At 44.3% G+C, this 23,656-nt stretch overlaps 2 protein-coding genes and 1 long non-coding RNA gene across 9 annotated transcripts in view; all 3 read left to right on the top strand.

Moving 5' to 3' along the window:
- ZNF280D (zinc finger protein 280D) overlaps positions 1-3,492 on the top strand; it is a 32,544-nt gene extending 29,052 nt beyond the window's left edge. For all 7 annotated transcript variants that reach the window (XM_083475541.1, XM_083475542.1, XM_083475539.1 and 4 more), the window contains one exon: positions 235-3,492. In XM_083475541.1, coding sequence (XP_083331667.1) covers positions 235-2,536 — 2,302 coding nt within the window. In that variant the 3' untranslated portion in view covers positions 2,537-3,492. The remainder of the gene's footprint in view (positions 1-234) is intronic.
- LOC310693676 overlaps positions 1-23,656 on the top strand; it is a 111,289-nt gene that overhangs the window by 83,169 nt on the left and 4,464 nt on the right. The gene's annotated exons all lie outside the window — the stretch shown is intronic.
- On the top strand, positions 14,626-23,631 carry MNS1 (meiosis specific nuclear structural 1). The gene is made up of 10 exons (XM_083475983.1): positions 14,626-14,734; positions 16,171-16,407; positions 17,340-17,467; positions 17,863-17,965; positions 18,617-18,846; positions 19,349-19,565; positions 19,646-19,753; positions 20,844-21,101; positions 21,378-21,503; positions 23,249-23,631. The coding sequence occupies exons 1-10, from the start codon at positions 14,732-14,734 to the stop codon at positions 23,345-23,347; spliced, it is 1,509 nt and encodes a 502-aa protein (XP_083332109.1). The 5' UTR covers positions 14,626-14,731; the 3' UTR covers positions 23,348-23,631.

Raw genomic sequence — 23,656 nt, 5'->3', positions numbered from 1 at the left:
AGGAAGGAAGGAAGGAAGGAAGGAAGGAAGAAGTTTTAAAGTCCATCTCTTCCCCTCCTTCACTTTCTTTTCTATGTCTTAATGCACAAAGTGGGGTGGATTGAGCTCTTACTGCTTTATAGTAAGGGAGGAATTATTTAATTTCGAGGGTTGGTTTTTTTTAAAAGGCACTACTAAAATATAAGCAGTATGTTTTCTTAAAGTACTAAACTCTGTTGGATTTGCTTTTTTCAGCCCAGAAATAAAACACATAACAGAAGAAACAGATAAGGACCATCTGGAAAATCAAAGTGATGAAGCTGCTTTAGAAGTTGAGTGTGAAGAAAATAAACTGCCTGTTCTAGAAAACAGCCTTGGTTCAGAGCTTCAGGTCTGCTCAAATGACTTCACAGGCTCTGTAGATGGGGGAGAGGCAGAGGGCCTTGGAAATCAAAGGGATGGAAGCCCTTTCACAGCTGAGTTCAAAGAAAAGATACCTCCATGCCCAGAAAACACTACTGGCCCAGTGTTCCAAGCATGCTCAAAAGATTCTTTGGGAGAAGGGAACTCAGATGACCTTGCAAATCAAGGTGATGAAGACGGTTCTTTAGCTGCTGAGTGTGAAGAAAATCCAACATCTCCAGTTTTAGAAAACTCAAATAACCCAATAAACCCTGCAGAAAAAACAGACATAGAGAGCTTCGTAAATCAAACTGATGAAGGTCCTCTACCTGCTGCTTGTGTAGAAAATATGCCTATGTCACCCATGGAAGACTCCTCCATGTCAGAACATCAGACTTGTTCAAAAGGCTCTACAGGAGAAGGGGACCTTGCGGTTGACCTTGCAAATCAAGGAGATGGTCCTCTAGCTGCAGGGTGTGAAGAAGGCACACTGCCTTTGGTTCTGGAAAACGCCTCTGGTTCAGGACTTGACTCAGCCAGCTCAAGTGATCCTGCAAAAGAAGAGGACACAGGTGCCCTTGCAAATCAAACTGATGAAGGTCTTCTAGCTGCTGCTGCCTGTGTAGAAAAGATACCTGTGTCACCCATGGAAGACTCCTCCATGTCAGAACATAATAGTTGTTCAAAAGGCTCTACAGAAGAAGGGGACCTTGCAGTTGACCTTGTAAATCAAGAAGATGAAGGTCCTCTAGCTGCAGGGTGTGAAGAAGGCACACTGCCTTTGGTTCTGGAAAACTCCTCTGGTTCAGGACTTGACTCAGCCGGCTCAAATGATCCTGCAAAAGAAGAGGACACAGGTGCCATTGCAAATCAAACTGATGAAGGTCTTCTAGCTGCTGCTTGTGTAGAAAATATGCCTGTGTCACCCATGGAAGACTCCTCCATTTCAGAACATAATAGTTGTTCAAAAGGCTCTACAGAAGAAGGGGACCCTGCAACTGACCTTGCAAATCAAGGAGATGAAGCTCCTTTAGTGGCCAAATGCAAAGAAGAGAAATCTCCATGTCTAGAAAACATTTCTGATCCAGGGTTTCAAGCCTGCTCAAAAGACGGTTCAGGACAAGGAGAGACAGGTAACCTTGCTAATCAAGATGTTGAAGAAAATCCATTGCCTTCAGTTCTTGCAAATCAAGAAGTTAAAGAAAATCTATTGCCTTCAGTTCTAGAAAACTCCAAGTCAGGATTTGCAGCCTCCTCAAATGACTCCATAGACCCTGTGAGCAAAGACACAGTAGGCAGCCTTGCAAATCAGGACAGTGAATGTTATTCAGCAGCTGAGTGTGAAGAAAGTACATCGACTTTGGTTCTAGGAAACCTCTCTGGTTCAGGACTCTCAGACTGGTCAAATGATCCCATAGATCCTATGGAAGATGAAGATGCAGAGACTCCTGCAAATCAAAGCGATGAAGGTTTAGCTGCCAAGTGTAAAGAAAGTCCATCAGCTGGAGAAGAATCCTCCGTTTTAGAACCCCATGTCTGTGCAAAAGGCTCTGCAGAAGACGCTTCAAAGGACCATCTTGAAAATCAAACTGATGAGCATGAAGAAAGTACTTCTGTATCAGCTGTGAAAGACTCCTGTTCAGGATCCCAAGCCAGTTCAACTGAGACCTCTTGTGAAAGGACAGAATCTGATGATTTGGGTAATAGTGGTCAGATAGAAGGAGGAAAATCCCCGAAAGCTTCAGATAATAAAACCAACTCTTTCCAAAGTTCAAAGGATGCAGTCTCTGCTGCAGAGACAAAGGTGGCTGATTTGGATGAAGCTGAGCTAGAAGACATAAATTCTGACCACTCAAAATTGGCATCTGATGAAGAAGATGTCAGTTTTGAACAGTTTCTGAGGAGAAGTGAACCTGAATCTGTGAATTCTGATGCGAGTGAGCAAGGCAGTGTTCATCTGGAACCTCTGACACCATCAGAGGTTCTTGAACATGAAGCTACAGAGATTCTCCAGAAAGGTGGCGTTCCACCTTCAGCAAAGAAGGCTGAGCCAGGTTCTGAACTAGAGGATTCTGCTGATTCTGAAGAGAGCAGCCCTGCTAGCCCTGTGGAGTCACCAGCAAGCCAGGCAGAAGAGAGTGATGAAGCAAGCTGAAGCAGAATATTTGCATCACTTTGAACCAATTGCTGTGTATACTCTTACAGGTGCCAATTGGGAAAGAAAGTGGGGAAACAGAACCATGGACTATGTAATACTGCCGAAGCTCAGTGACAAATGAGATATTAGACCCTCTGATATGAAAGAGCTGTCAGAAGCCAGAACCATTGCCTGCAGTGACCCAACCCGTGAAGCCAAGAGGGAGACATGTTATTTATTTGATTCAAAGTAAGATGCCGATAGGGGCCACAGTCTTTGTAGTACTTGGGGTACCAGTGTTTCTCTATCAAGGGCATTTGATCCACCGTCGCTTGGGTTTGATGTTGCATTCCTGTCCCATCAAGTCATGCTAGGAAGGAAACTGTGTGAAGGTCTGGCACCTCAGGATTGATGTGATCTTACATGATAATAAGCTTACTCTTAAACTTTCAGTGAAAGTGGAATTATTATTAAAAAAAGTAAATATAGTTGTGAGTTTCCCAATGTGCAAGCTGTGCAGAAACCTGACACTTTACTTGTTTGAAATAGGGCATGTGGTGGCCTCTGTGTCTTTATTTTATTTTTATTTTTGTTAATTGGCAGCAGGCCCACAGAACACAAGGTGGGTGGGAAGAGTTTAAAAAGTAATATGGAAATGTGTAAACTGTTACAAAAAGAATAGGACCTGAGAGGCATTGATACATTCTTAGTTGAAATTTATGTAAAACAAGCAAAGGGGTCGGGGTGGGGGATGGCATGAAAATCATTTTTATACATAGTTAGGTTAAGGAATGTGTGTGACATCATTTAGAGTAGCTTGCCTTTTAAGTATTAAACTGAATTAAGTGCTCTATATGAACCTTTTCGGAAAGTGATTTTGAACTTGTTGAGAATTGTTTTCAATGAACATAAATGTTTTGAACTTCCGTTAGGACACCAATGTACATATTTTCGATTAAATATTTGCAAGAAAATATGATGAATTATTTTGTTGTTCATGTGTTTGTTTTTATTAATCACTTTGCTAGCTTGTGTTTTGCTCACATTTCTTTTATTAACGCTAGGCTATTATTAAACTGTTTTTCATCTCCACCCCAGAATTACTGAAGGAAAACCATGTTTAAATAGTTAAAAGACCTTAAACTACACCCCGGACTGCAACGAAATGTGAATGTATCATAGGAACAGTGTTCAGTTTTATGCGCTTATGGCAGGTGTGAGGTTTTCTGAATGGAGGCAATCCCCCTGTTCTCATGGGTCCTTCTCCTGCCTATGCTACAGTTGCCTGTAAGTTCCACCAGCTTAAGTGGTAGAGAGAAGTACGTGGAGCTGTGTCATCTCGCACAGCAGGTGGGAAAGAGATTTCTCAGTCCTTTCTCCCAGGGGTGAGTCCACTAGAGGCACCATTTTTTTAAGCACTGAAAACTCCTGCATGCTCTCTGCTTTCCCCCTCCAACTTGCTGTCTGGGCCCAAGAGTTGCCATATATTGAACCAGCTTGGCCATGACCGTACTGTATTAGCAAAGTGGGGAGTTTCAGCCACCGAAGAACTAGGTTACACCATGTTTTGAGCTCTTGGAGGCTTGGACCAGTGTCCTGTCCTAAGCTACATGATTCTGTCAGCCTTCCCTTTGCACTTGGAGGAGACATTTTGTGGGATAGGGTCTGTGGGAGTCATAACAGCCAACCACAGGCAATCCTCGTTTTGTGCGGGGGATACATTCTGGATACCCACATGCATCAACAGAACGCACATAAGCCTGTTCTGCCCCTTCTTGTGACATCTATATGACGTTTTGGGGCTGCTTCTGGGTTAGGCGTGTTTGCGATTATGCGTCATTTGGCCGCTCCTAAATCGGTCATTGTCTGTGCATCCACTTCGGCTTCTTTTCCTGAAAATAGCCGACCTGTCAGGTCCACTGAAACTCTGGCCTGGGGATGTTATTTCATGCACAAGTCTCTACATACCACACAATATATTTTTCTTGGCAGGCTACAAATCTGTGCCCATCATGGCTCTTCCCCCCCCCCCCATCCAGCTGCCTGAGAAGAGCTGTGCATGGAATTGGGAGTGTGCAGAGGTAACATTTTTGGGAGGCAAAGTGTGGCAGCCAACTCTGGCACAGTGGGTCTTTGGGCATTGGCGGGTGGTAGAGCGGAAGACTAGTAACAGGACCAGCCCATGTGGCGCTATCCCCTGGAATGTTCTCTAACTGGAATAAGTGGGATTTGTATCATGGACGTTTGTGCAGGGAGGTGTCCCAGTGGATTATGCCCCGTTTTGATTCGGGTGTAGGGGCTGCGGCCGTGTGCCCTGCACCGCTCATTCCCCCTCCTAGGTGGAAACGCCGTGGAGAGCTTGTGCTTAATAAGATGAGATTAGAGAGCTCAGTAATGTAACTGCTGCTGGCAGACCAGAACATAATTTCAAATATTTGAACTATGTGGCACATAGTGCATATTTTTCTTTGTTTAAACGCAGCATCAGTCTCTGAGCATGAGACAGAATCTCAGCCAAGCTCCCCGAGGTCCAACTAATTCAGTAATGAGCTGCGACAGCTCAGTACGTGGTAGCTGTACCAATGCCTGAAACCGTAATATCTCTAGATAAAGATGTGTCTTTCTCTACTTTTCAGAATTCAAAAGGGAGGTCGATGTAATTCGGCCACCTTCACTTTGGGTGAAACAGTGGCAAAATCGATAACAAATGAGTGCAGCCTAAGGCTGTGTAAAAACGTTTCTGGACTTCTGAAAATTAAGTCCAAGAGCCTTATTGTCAGTGAAACATGATAGGTTTATTAACGACTCAGCAGAAAACAGCATCTGAAATACAGCTTTTATCTGATGCGATTTTTCTCCTTAATTTGAATTGTGTATGCGATGGGTGTTTCAGAACATCTGGATGCGGTGATTTTTTTTTTCTTGCCTGCACCTGCAAGCAGAAGTACGCACATAAAACAAAAAAAGAAATTAAATATTTCAGAGAGGAAGAACTCCATCTAGCCATGAAGCTCAAGGGAACCTGATGACTAGAGCAGAGCTGTAAACATGTTTTAGATTTAATTCTTCTGACAAGTGCCAGTGGTGGCACCTCACACAGGCATAGCATATGCCCAAATTTCAGTGGAGGGATCATGGGAGGCTTCATGCAATTCTGAAAAGGCTCAGAGCACACCAGCCTCATTTTTATCTAAAAATAGCCTCACAAATCAGGAAGAACTTGTGTCATTATCTTGATTTCCTAGAATTAAAACAGACTCTTTCCCCTGAAACCCCAGTGGCTACAGATGGCAATTCTCATATGCCCAGAAATATTGTAGTGTTCAAAAATTTACAACCAGCTTACTTGCCCATGGCTGTCTTTCAATGTAGTTTTCAATATAAAATAATTAAAATACAACGAGAAGAAAACTAATTGTAGTTGAATCTGGATTACAGATCTTCCCTCTGGGTTTTGGGAGAGTGTTTAATGCTTTGCTCTGCAAGTGCCTCTTCCATTAGGGCTAATTCTAGCATCCACATTCGGGGGTTGTTACTCCAGTAAATAATTAGTAATAGTATGTTAAAATAATCTAGAATACAACATTACAAACTGTTTTAAAACAAAGTACAATGACAAAAATGGGGTGGATCCTAAAAGCATACAACTCTTAAGGAACCACCTAGCAGCCGCTTTCGAGAGGTTTATGCTCTTGATCCTGAGCTCCAAATCATTGTGTCTCAGCACAATATCTGGGAGCACCACTGTAGATCCATCTTCACAAACCCAATGACCGAACATCTGATTTTGACCCACATTGGAACACGTGCTCGTTTTACCCAGCCCTACCAGCTTTTGTGAATTTGTTGTGTTTGTGTGCCTGCAAACATGACATGAAGTCTGCCAACATCAACTCCACTGTGGGGGAATCTGCAAACTCCTGCAGTGTCGAGCTGAGCATCCATAGCAGTGACCAAAGGAGAAATGACTGCTGGGAGGAGCGCCGAGAAGAAAGGCCATGGTGCCTCCGTCTGCCCCAGCTGCAACAAAACATGTGTCTCCCATATCATTCTCTACAGCCACAGCAGGCGCTGCAACCTTCCAAAAGTTTGACTTCAGCTGCAAAGGCGTGCTCCATTGTCTCCCGAGGCAGACGTACACCAACCAGACCTTCCAAGTGCTCCCAGAGTTAGCTTTGTGATGCAGGGAAAGAAAATGTATCTAAAGTCATATTGTCTGCTCGGGGGCCAAGTAAGAATTGAGACCTGGGTTTTGTAAGAACCATGCCTGCAATTTTTTGGAAGTGATTTACTGCAACGGCAAGAACATTGGATTGCTGCTGGGTTTTTTAAAGCAAATCATCAGGATTTCCTGAGGGCTCTGAATGGAGGATTTGATGTTCTACATTCTTAACATGATTGCTTGTTCATAGTTCATACTGGCACTTGCCTTCAAATGCTTCCTGCCAGTTCTGTCGTCATCATTTCAAATATCAGCCCCTGTCTCAATTCCATTTCCATTCATGTAGAATAATACAGAGTGCAGTTCATATTTCTCCATGAGTAGCAAGATGTCTCAAAGGCTGGATGTACATGCTGTATAGCAGCGCTCCTCAACTTTCTCAGACCAAGGACCTGTCCTTAGTCCAAATACGCATTTAGGAAGAAACTTTTTAATTTGGCACACTGTTTTGTATGTTGGTAGTGTTGCTGCAGCTCACTAGTTGCAACTCGCCAATTTTCTCTTCAAACATTCTTTCCCCAGCCCTGCTTATGTAGCACTACACCACTTTGCATCGTGGGGTTGGGCTCTCTACTGGCTCTTTGTAGACTTGTTTTATTGTTTTCGTCAATACTGCCTGCCTGCCATCGTCCTTAGTTCATAACACTAGTTCTACCCCATAGGAGAATGCAGCCATCATTCCATGCTTTTTCCAGGCCACCTAGTCTGCTTTCCACTTCAACAATCAATGGGGCAGCATTGGTGTCCTCCAGCCTACTTTTCAGTGATTTGTTTTTAATTTTTTAAAAAATACTTATATACCTCTAATTCATAAAGAAAACATCAGTGGTTCACAACATATTGAATGGTGTACATAAAACCATGCAATGAAAACCATTAGAAAGTTAAAATTAGAAATCAGCTAACTTGTGAAAACATTTATTTAACAGCAGTGCTGCCTGTTATTACACAATTGCCCCCGTCAGCATTCTGGTGACTACATTCTGCAGCAACTGGAGCTTCTGAACCAAGCCCAAGGGCAGCCCCACGATAGAGTGCATTACAGTAATCCAGCCTCAATCCAGACAATGGCCAAGTTATCTCTGCTCAGAAATGGTTGCAAACCAGACGCCTAGGCTTCTAGTGACATATGACATATCAGGCAATACCACCAAGTTAAGCACTTGCTCCTTCAGAGGGATTGCAACTCCATCCAGAACATGCCTATCTCCTGGACATGGGAACGTCCTACTCTGAGTCTCTGGTATCCTAAGATTCAAGTCATTTATTGGCCCCTGTCCAGTCCATCACTGCATTCAGTGATCTGGAGCTTTCATAGTCTCTCCTGATTCGGATGTTATGGAGAAGCAGACCTACTTGATAAACCTAATAGTAAATTCTGTTTCCATTAGTGGTTCCAGAGTGTAAAAATTCTGTGTGTATATTTAGCGAAGTTGGAAATAGTTTTGGAGAGAGCCTTGCTATTAACAATGCATGAAATTTTGGCTCTTAAGGAGATTTAACACTTTATTCAGTGCCTTTTCTATCTGAATTATTTAAAAACAGCTATTCTTTTAAAACTATGGCTCTGCATTAGGAATGCTATTGGCAATTTGCATCCTAAATAGAATCCTAGCCACAAGGACACACAGAGAATCAATGATACCATTTCCTTGTCACTGCCTGTAGGAAAGCTGTACTTTGTTGTCAAGAAAGATAGCTATAAACAGAAGACAAGCTTCTTAACCCCTCCTGCCCTCAGAGGAGTTCCAGAAAAATTCCCAAAGCTCTCCCAGATCAGCCAGGTTCCATTCCTTTGAGCTCTACTGCCATCTTCCGACAAAAATGCAGATTTGCAACCTTGATGTTTCTTCTCTGGTCTGCAGTAGATTACTTGGTGAACTCAGGTTGTTGCATCAAAGCAGCTGGAAGAAGATGAGACTTTGCGTTCTGACCTTGGCTCTGGGCCATTGGCAGGTGTGTGGTAAGGAGAAAGGGAGCAGGTACGGCTTTTGCCAACATCTTGTTAGAAAAAGCTTTTCCTGTAATTTCAACTGCCAAGCAGCTGGCGAATGCTAGTGTGGTTTAGTGGGTAGAGTGCTGGCCTAGGACCTGGGAGACCGGGGTTCAAATCCTCATTTGGCCATGCAGCCCACTAGGTTACACTGGACCACTCACTGCTTCTCAGATTAAGCTTCCTCACGGGTTTGTTGTGGGAATTAAATGAGGAGAGAGGGAGAGAACTGTGTATGCTATCTTGGGCTCCTTGGAGAAAAAAATATGGGACGTATGTGCAATAAATGAAAGGTAGAGTGCTTCCATTTGGGAAAGGATAGTAGGGGTATCTGTCTCTAGCTGAAGTCATAAGGTGAAGGGAAAACATGTTCTGACAGTTAGAAATATCTGCAACCTAATTTACTTTTAACTTATCCATAGGCTCTCCATAGTTTACAACTGCTGTTAATTATAAAATGAGAGATCTGTGCTTCTACTGGGCTCTGAACAAAAAATATACAGAGGAAGTTAATATTTATTCTTCTTGGTTTTCCTGCTTTGTACTCCACCCCTCCATACAGATACAAGTACAGGCCTCCCAGCTCCTCGGGGGGGGGGGATTAAAAAAGACTAAGGCTGCATTCAGACAACACTTTCTATTGTCTTCTTGTTGCCTTACCTATCAATTTTTGTTCTGGAAATCTAATCAGAGTTTAGCACTTATGTTGGGGGTGTGGTGGGGAATCTGCTTGCAAGCCTGGAAACCCAGGACATCTCAGGAGTTTTGCATTTTAAGTTTTCTGTGGTTTTCCTGGATCACCCCTACAACCATGTAATAAGTCAGCTCCTTAAGTCCAGGTTCCACAGCAGCTGCTGTTGGTGCTGGTGAAAGGGCAGGTGTCAACCTGTGATAATCTAGCATGGGTGGAAAATACAGGGAAGAGACTTGCCCTCCCTCAGTTTTCCAATCCCAGTTTGTGGATGCTCCCTGCAGCCCACAACCAAAGCAGGTGTGGCAATGAATGTGCTGAACTGACAACTCATACCCATCAACCATCCAGATTTGACTGGGCCATCCTAGAATTTTTGTAAAAATTGCTTTGAGACTTTGTAAAGTTGATGAACAGGTGTAACAAATAATAACAGTAGAATCTACCTGCATCTGAGATGGGTGAGGAGCAAGGGCAACCTGAGGAGTAGTGACGAATTTCCCTCCTCCTCTCGTTCCTTGCTTGCTTGTCCCATATGCTGGTATAGGCATACATGCACACCAGGTTCCAGACATCTAGGCCAGGTGTAAAGAGCACAGGCAGCTTCAAGTCAGAGGCGCCTTCATGGCGCTTGCTGTTTTGCAACAAAAGGACAGGCAGCATTTGCAAACTGAAAGCCAACCAGGATGGTACAGTGAGTTCCTTCTCCCTTTCAGAGTGAGCCGAGCTCCCTGGCTGGCTTCTCCACCCTCTTCATCTTCCTGTTTATTCCAAGTTTCATTAACGTCAATCTTCTGCAGACGGACTGTCATTCACACTGGCACTGCCTGAGCCATGTCCTCTCTCCAGAGAGCCCCCTTCATCATTCTGATAAATGGGCTGTTAGCAGAGCGCATGATAAAACAGCAGGGATGAGAAGAGGGTTCTCTGCCGCCTGTTTCTATGGGCTGCGATGAGGAAGGCAATTCAGGCTGGATTGGGACAAGGAGCTATACTCAAGGCTAGTCCGATGAGTTAAGGCAGGCTCTTGTTAATTTAGCCATGCATGTGAGTAGCAAAGAGTTTTAAGAGAAGCCCAAGAAGAGACCTACACACTCCAAGTTGGGGCACTTACAAAAGGAAAGAAGGTAGCCTGCTCTATAGCAGGTAGGGAGCCAGCCTGGTCTGGTAATGGAGTTTTCTTGACCTCAACCTTCCACTCAACAGGGAGGTCAGAATTATGCATGGAGACAGAAGAATCTCTTGACACCCGCTTTAAGGTAGGGGCTAATCATGGGCAGCTGGAGTGTGTGTCTCCAAAGTCCAAAGGGATCCATGTCCCTTCTAAGTGTGCAGTCTTGCCTGTGACACTTTTTCTAAATGGCGATCATATTCATACAATAAAAAGTGTGTGTCCATCACTTGCAAACTGCATAATTGTTTGCTTTTCCACAAGACATATATAGTGTTCATTACCTACACATGTTCAAGCCTCTACATTGATTCCCAATACATGAAGGTCAGGTTTATAATAAATAATAACAAACCTCATTGGGAAGAATCGTGCATCAGCTTTCATTTGTGTACATTTATTCTAAGCCACCCAGAGCACTTTGTTGTGGGGTGACATGCAACAGCATAAATAAGCAAATGTGTATGAACGGAAAATGGCCAGGGGCCTGGAAGCAGGCCTTTGTTCTGAATTTTCCTTCTTTATCAGACGTTGGCACAAGCTATCCCTGCTGCTATTGCTATTGTTATTATTTATTTATTGCCTCTCACAAAGCGCAGGGCAGTGCACAACATGATAAAACAGAATACAGCAATAATAATTAAAAGCAATTAATTACACCAACTCAATGAACAACCAAAACAGCAAGACATAAAGAATAACACAGAATCAGCAAGTCTTGTTGCTTTCTGTTTGTTTGATAGAAAAAATTATATTCAATGTATCTTTGCTTATATTTCTAGTTCTTTGTCATTTTTGCAAGCTATCTGTGGAAAAGATTGTTAGAAATTAATTGAACTGTATGATCAAACCAACCCCAGATTGACCCATTAGATCTGCATTTTCTTAGCTTTCCCCTGGGTCTTGGGGGAAGAAGGCGGCTACTTTATTCAGAGACAGTCACCCTTGAGCAGATGTGAAGTGCTGCTTTATTCCCCCAGTTAGGATCTTAAGCAGAGGCTGATTTAAGTGACTTGTAAAAGCAAGGTCCTTAATCCTTGAAGTTCAGGAAAAGCCCTTTTGAAGATGGCAGGTCTCCTGGCTCATGCATGTTTTATTCCCAAATAAAAATCGATAAAACAATGGTTTACTAATCTCAACAAGGCAGGACTGGATGGAATTCCCAGTTTGCAGCAATGCCAGGCGTTTGACCATCATAGCCAGGCTGTGAAATCACCTCCACTGCCCCAGGTCACACGAGGAAGCCCTCTGTGCTCACAAGCAAAACCTGTGATCTGGACCATCAGTGGTACAGTTAGCTCAATTTAGATGCTAGACTTAATGATCTTGTGAGGGGTGTCACTCTTTAGGTGGCAACAGGTATTATTTTTCCTACTTCAAAATGTGCTTAACCAGCCTTCCTGGGTCCGGGGTACTCCTGCTCAGCATACTGCATGAAGCCCTGGCCTTCTGCCCCATGATATTTGTGTTATAAAACGTTATGAGATTCTATCAGGTAGTTAAAGGACAGAACGATGCAAAGAGTATTGAAAGTGGGATAGTATCAGGTAAAGGTAAAGGAACCCCTGACCATTAGGTCCAGTCATGGCCGACTGGGGTTGCAGCGCTCATCTCGCTTTACTGGCCAAGGGAGCTGGCATACAGCTTCCGGGTCATGTGGCCAGCATGACTGAGCCACTTCTGGCAAACCAGAGCAGCACACGCAAATGCCATTTACCTTTCCGCCAGAGTGGTGCCTATTTATCTACTTGCACTTTGACATACTTTTGAACTGCTAGGTTGGCAGGAGCAGGAACCGAGCAACGGGAGCTCACCCCGTTGCGGGGATTCGAACCGCCAACCTTCTGATCGGCAAGTCCTAGGCTCTGTGGTTTAACCCACAGCGCCATGGGTGCCCAAATAGCATCATGGGCACAAGTCATCAAGACCATGCAATAAAAAAGATGTTTGTTAGGGGCCCATTGTGAATGACTTATTTCTAGGTTTCTTTTGACAGTGATGCTCCCTTTGCTGCTCAGGCTACTGTCCCATCCATCAAGCAAAACAAGCACATTTCTTAGCAACTTATCCGAGTCTCTAATAGATCAATATTCTTCTCCTGATGGGTTTAGACCCTTCCAAGCTAATTCACATATGTCTTTTCACTCAAGACAGCAAAATTGTTCCACAAAGAACGCAATGCTATCCCCAACAATGGCTTATAATGTTGCAAACTCAGCAGGAACTAAATAGGCTCATCACAGTCTCATGCATTGCCTACTTGCTTGCAAACAAATTTGGCAATGCACTATGTGTTGCATACTTTAATGAACTTGTTGACAATCATCATTCTAAAGTTTCCTAACTGATGGCTAAAAGAACTTTATTGAACAAGCGGGATATTCTTGCATCAGCTGGGAAGGTTACGCTGCATTTGAAAGCTACATAGAAAATATTTTGGGGAGAATCAGCAGCAGGTTTTTCAACTGCCTTGGGGGCTCTAGTGAGATGCTGGGCACGTCTGACCCACCATTCTCCACCTGCATACTTGTAAATACACACCTTTATTTATTTAATTTATATCTCACCTTTTTCTCCAAGGAGCTCAAGGTGGCACACACAGTAATCCCCACAAGAAACCTGTTGTAGTCACCCACTGAGCTTCATGGTTGAGTGGGGATTTGAGCCCCAGGCCACCAGGTCCTACTCTGGCACCCTAACCACTACACCACACCCCCCAAGGTCTCATCCAGCAGGAAGCTGATCCATTTACCAGTTCCCCTGCAGCTCATCACTGGAGCTCCCACAAGTGGGAAGCCAAGAACATTTTTTGACTATTTCTAGGGATGCCATTTTCAGTCCAATTAAAACAAAAACAGTGTCTTGTGGTGTTGGGTGGAATAACGACAGACAAGTAGCAAGTGTCATGTGAGAGGCATCTCTTGAGCAAATCTCGAGGAGTCTCTTTTATTGAATATTACAATATTGCCACGGGTGCGCTTGTTGCTGATTGGTTGACACAAGTACAAAGCAACTTGTTGCTGATTGGTTAACACAAATACAAAGCAAAGGTTACATATAGGCATTAATCACCAATAAATTAAAGGCTGGGAATGGGAGCACAGAACTAGACAGGCATGAAAACCTCCTAATTAAATTATAACTAGTGATTAATATAGCAAAGCTTAAACAATTACATTCCGATAGATGTGGTCAACTTCAAAGGCAAATGTTTTTGTGTTTATGAGTGTGGACTTGAGACCATTTAATCAGATGGATGGAGTATTACCTGGCTGGTATATGCACACGTACAGGGAGAGAATGTTAATTGTACACTCAGAGGGAAATAAAATGCAACAGTTGCACTACAGCTTAAAACGATATAGAATAATTGCAGTGGCCATTTATACATTCAACGCTGTTGATGATAACACAATAAAAAAATTCCTTCCAGTAGCACCTTAAAGACCAACTAAGTTAGTTCTTGGTATGAGCTTTCGTGTGCATGCACACTTCTTCAGATACACTGAAAGCTCATGCACACGAAAGCTCATACCAAGAACTAACTTAGTTGGTCTTTAAGGTGCTACTGGAAGGAATTTTTTTATTTTGACTATGGCAGACCAACACGGCTACCTATCTGTAGATGATAACACAGATATCCTGGCATAATACAGTAACTAACGTTGGTGGAGGAATAAAAACCCTATATCTAAAACCGAACTTCCTGGCAAGCGCCATTCAGCAGTTATTTATTGCCGCCTTTTTCTCCAAGGAGCAAAAGGCGACGCAGGCGAATCTTCCCCTCCCTGCTCTTTAATCCCCACAACAACCCCGTGAGGGAGGCCAGTCGGAGAGGCCGCGGAAACGCCGACGCCCGAGGAGACCGAGGCAGAGCCAAGAGCACTGCGCAGGCGCAGCGGCGCGGGCCAGCAGTTGCCCCGGTAACAGAGCTTCCTCCTTTCCAAAACGGTCCTCGCGGAGGCGGAGTCAAGCTCCGGGCTGGGCCAATCGGAGCTCGGGCGGCGCTCGCAGGCGGGAGGCGGGGTGGGGGCGGGGCTTCTCCCGGAAGTGCAGCCTGCCAGCGCCGTTTCCACGGCAACGGTGTGCTTCAGCGGGAAGAGGCCGCTCGGGGAGCCTCCGGGGGCGGCGGGAAGATGGTGAGTCCGGCGGGCGAGTCTGGCCTGAGCTCCGGCCCCAGGACGACGCAGCTGGTCTGCCTCGCAGGGTTGCTGTCGCCAGAATTCCCGGCTGACTCGCAGGCCTCGTTTCGCTCTTGTCTCGCCTGCTCAGTAAATACAATTCCGAGGCGGCTCCTCAGGGCGAAGGGCCAGCGGGGGGGGGGGGGGGGTTATTTCGTAGCGCTTGAGGATTAACGGGGCGCTTTTCCAGTATCGCGTTTGCCTCGCGAAAAGGCTGCGGGCGAGTTTTAAGCCACTGCCTTCTGAACTGCTCTTTGGGTTTTTGTTAATCTGTTCTCAACCTCGCGCCCCCTGTGCGCTTTCTCAGCGGCGAGAAAGTCTCCCTTCCTGCCCTGGGGGACTTGCAGTGCTTGCAGCTCAAGGGGTTGAGGGCGGGCCAGGCGAGGGCCCTGTCCATCTCCACACAGGGCCAAAAGCTCAATTAATTTAGCAACCGGGGGGGGGGGGATGGGAGCTGACAGGGTGAAGGTCCTGTCTTCAAGGGCCACCCCCCTCTTTCTCCCTCAGCTGCCTCGGAAGGCGAGGGCGCCAGAGTTGGCCTTTTCTAGATGATCTCAGCAGCCAGCCAGCCTGCGGAGAGCTCCCTTCTGAAGTCTAGGGTCAAGGTTGCCCTGGTTGTGCCCCTGCATCTCTCTAGGGCCTCAATAGGGTCTTGCTAGCCTGTCTGACTTTCGGATGTAGGAAGCTGCCTCATGCCAGATCCAACCTGCCCATTGAGTCCAGTCCTGTCTGCTCTGTCTGGCAGCTGCTTTCCAAGCCCTCAGGCTTTCCCATTCTTTTGAGACCAAGAGACCTTCTGCATTCAAAGCAGGTGTTCTCTAAGCTATGGAACCTCTGGCTAAGAAGAGAAAATGGACAAAGCTGTTTCTGCTCGTGGGCTATGACACTGCTTTGTACACAAGCAATCCCATTATCCATCTCGCTTAGTATGGTCTACTTTGACCCTTGCTGCTTGATCCTTTATGCTGGAGAGATTGAATCAAAGCAGCAGCTTTGATCTGAGCCAATTGTCCCTCCCATAATGAAGTGTGATTGCCACAACCAGTGTCTGCACTTGCTGCTGCTGGGCTGCCGGCTGGTGCATTTGGCTCCCAGCCCTTGCCTGAACAACTGGAGGCACATTTATGGGTAATATTCCTGTGTTCTAAATGGCACCAGACAAAAAGAGAAGGTGGCGCCACCCTACATGTCTGTCTGTTCTGTAAGTGCAACTCCCAGTGACAGCACTCCTTAACTTTTGGGTTGTGTTGGTGATCTTGTGAAGAAGGGGAGAAGGGCACCATGCCAGTGTGAGCCATCTTTCCAGTAGGATGCTGGTGGTCTCCGTCATGGAGAGACCTTGACAGTGCTTTCCTGCAGCCATGAGAATTCTCCCATATCTGACTCCCTTGCAGGCGATGGCACGGCAGCGGGGCGGTCGGGTGCCGCTGACAGCGGCGCAACAGCTGGATAAGAAACAGCATGAGGCTTACTTCCAAGAAATGAGGGAGCTGGAGCACATGAAAAAGGTGCAGCGCGTTCATCAGCTGGAGGTGATGTGGGAGGCTGAAGACCGTGTTGAGGAGAAGCGTCTCGCACGGCTGCTCAGGGAGGAGGAGCATGAGCGGCGCATGGAAGAGGCTATTCAGAGGGTGAGTCGGATTGTCTGGAGGCAGGGAACTCCTCCCCATAATTAAGATCCTGATGATCTGTTGCATATTTGGTGAGTTCCACTGAGTACACTTGCTGAAGTTTGTGTTCTAAACTGCAAAGGGACAATGAGCCTGGCTGCTCAGCAGATTTGAAGGGAAGAAGGGCCACAGGCTGTAGGTAGGTTAGCGACAGTGGTAGACTGTGATTTATCTCTGGGAAACACGAAACAATTATAGTAATGTTTCACCTAACAAACAGCCTGGGGGGCGGGGCTGTAGGTTCTGCTACCCCAGAGACTCCCAAGGCCTGAATAAGACCTTGATTCTCATGGTTGGTTGAGGCGTCTTGCTCCTAGGGCTTGCAGCATCCCAAGACATCCCTCCCACCTCCATGGCCCCCAAAACTGGATTCCAGGTAGTGAGACAGCTTATACAAGCTTGGTAGAGTTAGTAACAACCTAGCAATGTCTTGTGTAATGAAAAAGGGTTAAAGCTGAATATATGGGTCTTATGCTACGAAATGTTGATGAAGCCTTTCTGGATCTGCATTGCGTGATCTTTAAAACCTTTTTTTCAGATGTTAGGCTGTTGCTTAATCAGAATAAACATCAACTTTGTGCTCACTCTAAGATTAATACTGCTGAAATCTATATCTTCTTTAAAAATGCCAATGTAATTGTAAATATAACTTTTGGCAGTTCAGTACAGTTTAGTATAGCAGGGATCTGAGTGAAAGTGTTCCAGACTGAAGGTGTGCAAATAATTTCCATTCCACTGAGGTTTTTTAAGGATTATTGCAGGACACACTAACCATTTCTTTAGAGGCACACTGAACTATCAGACAGTTGCAGGATAATAGTTTAAGAAAATCTAGGCTTTCATTTAAGTTCTAGAATCCAATTCTGATTTGTTAAATTCAATTTTGTGGTCAGGCAGAAGAGAATAAAAGGTTGAAGGAAATGGAGTTGCAACAGGAAGAAAAACTGGCAGCTGAGTTAGCAAGATTAAACCATGAGAAACTCAAAGATGAAAAGATGAGACAGCAAATAAGAGAGACCAGGTATTTCTTTCTTCAACGAATAGGTTTCTTTATAATCCCACATAAAGTTGCAGCTTCCCTAAACTCTAACTGTTATGTTTTTGAACCTACCTAATACTTCTGTTTGATGTCAGAGTTTAGCACTGTTGGGGGCATCATGGCAGATGAAGATAATCTCTGTGGTGCGACGGCATCTTCTTCTTCCCCAAGCTAATAGATGCCAGTCTAGTGGCTTGTCAGAGTTCTAGCATGAACACACTGGGCTGGTAAAAGCATTCATTTTAATGTTATCTTTTTAAACTATATAAATGTGTTTAAAATCAGATTTGAAAAGTGTCTGCAATGAGATGTGCCAAAGAAAAGAATGAGAGGCAGTTTTCAACACGTTTCATACTTTTTGTCAATTTGGTTTCTAGTATTGAACTTCGGGAGCTGGAGTTGAAGCTGAAATCTGCTTATATGAATAAAGCGAGGGCTGCCCAGATTGCTGAGAAAGAAGCTATAAAATATGAAAAAATGGTAACTGGCTTTATGGACTGTTCCAATCTTGGATCTGCTCAGTGTGTGTGTGTGTGTGTGTGTGTGTATGACAACTGACTTAAAATCTTGCTTGTTTGGAAAATGGATTGGTCAGTTTAGTTAAATTTTGGATAAGCCTAGCCCTACTGTTTGTTTTCACTGGGAACTTATGGTAAAGGGTAGGAAAGACATTGAATTAATGACAACAAAAAATGTTTTACTTCTGAGTAAGCATGCTCAGGATTGCACTGTTAAATAAATAAGTACTACATTTTAGGGAAAAATGGCACTGAAATAGTTGACAATGCATCAGATTTGTGGTTTGGATTTCTAGTCACCCATCCTAGCTTTCAGTTGCTTTTTACAAAGATTCCATTGCCCTTAGTAGCTTCATTTTCATAATTTTATTTCCATGTACTGTTAGTTTAGCTGAATGGATGCAACAGTGTGTGTGGAGAGAACTATTTCTTGGTGTCGCAGGTGGAAAAAAATGGATAGTTCCTAGAGGGCTAGGTTAATAGGAGATAAATATATGTAAATAATACAGTTCATCAGCAGTGCACAGTGTCCTTTCACTGGGATGCTAGTCTTCTTTGGAGTTTGTTACTCCATTCTTTAATTTTTTAAAAAAACAGATTAAAATCTTTTCAGAAAGATGATGCAGAAATATACAAAGCAATGAAGGAAGCTCAAGAAAAGGCAGAGGAAGAAGAGAGGACGGCTGAGGCAAAGCGGAATCAGGAAAAGCTGCTTTATCAGCAAGAACTGGAAAGGCAGCTTGAGGACCGAGAGAGACAGAGGCAGGCGGCCTATGAGGAGTTCCTCCGAGAGAAGCTCTTGATTGATGAAATTGTGAGAAAAATCTATGACGAAGATGAACGGTTAGTTTGACTTCCTGTGTTTGCGTTTTAAACTTGTTTAGCCTTACTGTTTGCACTTTGAGTTTTGCGGTAAAACCTGCTTGCTTCTTTGCTGCCTGTTAAATGTCACAAAATGTTAAACAGTCTTGGACCTAATAATGCATAGTAATAATTTTTTTCTGGTCTGAGGGGTTCCTTGCTTTATTAATATTTCTGGCTCATGGCTCATCTGTCCAGCCTGCCCTGTGCTTACGGTGCTCACAGTAATGGCAGACCTGCTGCTTCACAGTGAGCAAGTTTTGGATCTGGTGGCTCCTACCTCAGAGCATTTGAACTTGACTAGAGGACTTTCAGGCTGTGACAGTCACTTAACTGGGAAAGTTGTCATGAGCACAAAACGGCAGACCCTGGAGTAACCTTAGCTCCCCGGGGGATGGCTGGGTGTGACACATGAAGAGCAGGGGATTCTTAATTATCTGGGTTACATTTAGAAAAGTTACTAAAGTTTGAGACTTCTCCATAGAGCAAAACAAGGAAGACTAGAGAAAATGAGAGCAACTCAAAGGTTCATAGAAGAATTTAAAAACGATCAAGCTATGAGGAAGAAAAGGCAGCGTGAAGAGATGGAAGAGGAAAACAGAAAACTCAAGGAATTTGCCAACATGTGGCAGGAAAGAGAAGATAACAGGATGGCAAAAATCCAGGAGAATGAGGAGCGGAAGCAAAAGCTCCAGAAAATGGTATTGAAATGCCTCTTAAATTTCCTTCCTTTGATATGAGAGGCAGCAGGTGCCTAAAATCTCCTCCCTCTCCATGACAGCTTGAAGAGGCTCTAGAAAGGGAGCAGCAGGAACGGGAAGAACTTGAACAAATCCGTGAAGAGCTGTATTTTGAAGAACGAGAAGAGGAAAACCGAAAGAAGGAGATGGTAAGTGACTGCAGTTTTTAGTCTTGTTGTGGGCCTGCACAAGAGAGTTTAGTAGAGTTAAATAATAATAATTTAAAAACACATTCCCCTGCCCCCCCAATTGCCCTCCCTGTGAAATAGCAGCTTCAAGAGCTTTATTTAGTTAGTTTCCATGGCTTGTTAACCTCCACTACTTCATATTGCTGCAGACATCTTTGTCTTCCTTAAATATACCCCCTTCACGTAGACAAAGCAGTAGCCCTTTCTGTGCTTCCTTCTTCCCAAGGGACAGTATCTCATCCAACATGAATTTGTGAGGGTGCTTTGCCAGGGGCCATGTAACACTCTCCTCCAGGTCTTGCCTGCTTGAGGAGGAAGGCTGCACTTGCCCCAGGGTCCTCTCTCTTCCCCATCAGGTGTTTCCATGTCTCATAAAACTGTCTTAGATGACAAGCTATCACAATATAAAGGTATTGAAGCAAGGTTTCCCAAGCTGTGGTCCACGGACCATCAGTGATCCACAGGCCTCTATCAGGTGCTCTGTGGCATGTCTCTGAGGAACGGCAGCAGCAGCAGCTCTGTCACTCTTAGAACCTGGCGGACCACCTGGAAGGTGTGTGGGATGGGCTGGAAGTGATCAGGGGAGAAAGCACTTGAAAAGGGGCGGGGAAGATTAGCAGCAAAGATAATGTGAGGCTACAATTAAGAAGTTTAATCTGGATTCCATAAAAAATTAAACAGCATGGAGTGCAGTGTGTTACATTTGCTACAACAGGCAGAAAAATCATTAAATGGTCATCCAAGACTCTCAGCACTTTTCAGGTGGCCCATGGAGAAAAAGGTTTGGGAACTACTGTATTGAAGGTAGTAGTGCAGGCAACCCCTGGGGGTTGCATTCTGGGTCATTGTATGCATTGGTGGAGTGCACATAAGCCCGCCTCATCCTGTTATGCCCCCATCACACCCTGTTCTGGGTCTGAAAATGGCCCATGCGTACAAGGTGGCACATAAAACGGGAGTTGCCTGTATCTTGCCTAACTGTTCACCCTGTGAACTGGCAGTACTTTTTTGTTTTAATGGCTGTTGTATGCTGTACACTCCTTCCCTGTAGGAAGAGTTGGAGAAGAAACTTAGGCAGCGCCTGGAATTGCGCAAAGCGTATGAAGACCAGTTGGCCATGAGGGAGGTGATGCGGCAGGCCATGAAGGAGGAGGAGGAGGCCTTCCGCCAGTCCATGCTGGCCAAGTTTGCCGAGGACGACCGTGTTGAGCAAATGAATGCTCAGAAGCGAAGAATGAAGCAGCTGGAACACAGGAGAGAAGTAGAGAAGCTCATTGAAGAGCGGAGAAAGCAGTTCATTGCAGACAAGGTGAGAAACTGGCCTCTTTTGACAAAACTAGCCAGAGCTAATAAGGCAGCTCTGGGTTCTGTACACAACATTTCAAGTAGGGCAATGCATGCACTTTTATAAACTAAGAAAATCTTTAATAAAAAACATTGCGGGGGAGGGAAATATTAGAGCAACCCGTGGCTTTAAAGCCAGAGCAGAAGCATTTTGTTTTTCACAGGGCAAAAATCTCCCATAGCTTCATGAAATTGGTTTTGAACTAGTAAAAGGTAATGCATTTTTATTACTTCTGTATAGGAACGTGAACTTGAAGAAATGCAGCTTGAAGAAAGAAGGAAAGGCATTGTTAATGACATCATTGAGGAGGAGCGGCAGAAGCTGCTTAAAGAACACGCAGTTAAACTATTGGGATATCTTCCCAGAGTAAGTAGAGACAAATGCAGCTTAATGGGGGTGAAATAGCAGCAGCAGCAGCAGCAAAGTTCCCTGCATTAGGATATCCAGGTAGCATTTAACATTGGAGCAGGGGCAGGCAGTCTTTCCCATAGCCAGCTCTCATCGTTCACATGGAAAATCTATGTGGATTCTGGTGAAAAACGGGATTCTAATCGTGCAAGACTGAAGCCCACATTCACCTGTCTTAAAGGACAAATGAACAAGGCTTAGAGTGGGAAGGATGGGAGAAAAAGTAAAGCTGAATGACTGAAACACTCTTTGGGGGTTTGCTTTGAACAGGCAAGGGAGAATGTGCAGTGAGCTCTGCTCCCTCAGTGATACTCTGCACACCAGGCAAACACCTTGTTAGTCTGAAGGGGGGCTGGCTTACTTGCATGTAGGGTTCCCAACACTGGGACAGGAGCCCTGCACATTGGCACTTAGTCTTTCACACGTGCAAACTGAATGTCTGAAAAGGGCTTGAGTTTAAAGGGGGAAGGCAGAGGGGGGAAATGGCATGGGTAGGGGGTTTAACATTTATTTATTTATTTATTTATTTATTTATTTATTTATTTATTTATTTATTTATTTATTTATTTATTTATTTATTTATTTATTTATTTATTTATTTATTTATTTATGAAAGGTGGGATTTTGGAGTGGAATCTTGTTTTGATTCTGGGACAAAGTGGGGAAGGATGGGTTAGTAGAGAAGGCAGGGCAGACCTGTAAAAGATGCTTCCTCATGTATATTTACTCAGAGTAAAGCCCTGCTGTTTTAAAACAAAATCTTTCACTTTCCGCCGCTTCTCACCCTTTCACCCCTGCGTTCTCAATATGGTGCTCTAGTTGTTTTTGTACTCAACTGCTGCCTTCCCTCAATTCTCTTTGCCTTCCCCAGAGGTCCCTCTGTGCCCTTGCCTGTCAGTCCCCCTTCAGGTTTTGCTGTTTCTGTCTCTTCACCCCCTTCTCCATCCTTCCTTGCTGAATTTAGTGGCTGCAGTACATAAGGTTATCCCTCTCCCACCAGTTCACACATTGAGGGCGTCTGGCACAGGGAGGCCCTGCAGGAAGGGTGTAGACTCTCCTACATGCCTCTGAATCCAGGGAGAGAACTACCTTGGGTATAGTCATGTAGTCTTCCTTGTAAACCTACCCACATATTTTCTGGGCTCAGGTGGCCTGAGATGTTTCCACTGAGATGGGAAACGGGCCACAATCAATGGGAATCTAGAATTTCCAGAGGGGGCTGTAATGAGTGATGGTGAGGTTTAGAAGTAAGGCCTCAAGTCTCAAGTTGATCCTGCTGCCTGGCAGTGTGCAAAAATGGCTCCTGGAGCAGCTAGAATGGGAGAATCTGATAGTCTAGAAGGGGCAAAGCTGCTTTGAGATTTATTTTCTCAAAATGCAAAAATCTTACAGCCTTGACCCCTGCTTCCACTAATCCAGAACTTCATACTTGCATATTACAATGCATCACTATAGTGGAAGCTTATCACCAAACTCCAGTTTGGTAAACAGTGCCATTGCCACTTAAGCCAAGTACAGTTAGCAGGATAAAAAGAATTAAATGCAACATAGAACAAAGCACAAACCATTAAATGTTGTGCAAAATAAAAAGTGTTTGAGAACTTTACTGTGCAGGCTAATTCTTACAGACTTCCAGTAACTACAATCTTAAAATGCCTTTTATGGTGGCATATTGAATTGAATATTGTTCTTTGTGTGTTCAGGGAGTTCTTAAAGATGAGCAAGATGTTAACATGCTGGGAGAAGAGTTCCGGCAAGCTTATCAGAAGAGAAAAGGCGATGGGCCAGCACACGACAATTGAGACCTAAGTTTGCTTCAAGAAGTATTCAAAGAAGCCCTGGGACTGTATAGAGTGCAGTGTTCTTACTGCTAGGTAATTTTTGCCTCTAAATCATTCCATGTGTCTTTCAACTGCCTTGCTTTTTATAGTGATAAAATTATTTCTGCAAAAACAGCTACTTTTGTTTGCATTTTGTGCTTATGCTGGAAATGGGGAGCTGAATTTATCTTCACTTAACAGAAATGAAGTTGTTGCAAAAGTCTGATAGCTTCAAGTGTGTTTACATTAAAAATGCTTTAAATTCATATATAGCTAAAACATCTACATCTT

This window comes from Podarcis liolepis (assembly GCF_965112155.1).
Source record: "Podarcis liolepis genome assembly, chromosome: 14".
Classification (NCBI taxonomy): Eukaryota; Metazoa; Chordata; class Lepidosauria; order Squamata; family Lacertidae; genus Podarcis; species Podarcis liolepis.
The sequence above is the reverse complement of the archived record's forward strand: the minus strand, read 5'-3'. Positions and strand labels throughout refer to the sequence as shown.

Bases quoted from the DNA above. Each gene is read 5' to 3' on its own strand.
- MNS1 (XM_083475983.1), top strand. The intron at 17,966-18,616 runs GTAACTGGCTTT...AAATCTTTTCAG, and splicing joins CTATAAAATATGAAAAAATG to AAAGATGATGCAGAAATATA. The intron at 19,566-19,645 runs GTATTGAAATGC...TCTCCATGACAG, and splicing joins AGCAAAAGCTCCAGAAAATG to CTTGAAGAGGCTCTAGAAAG.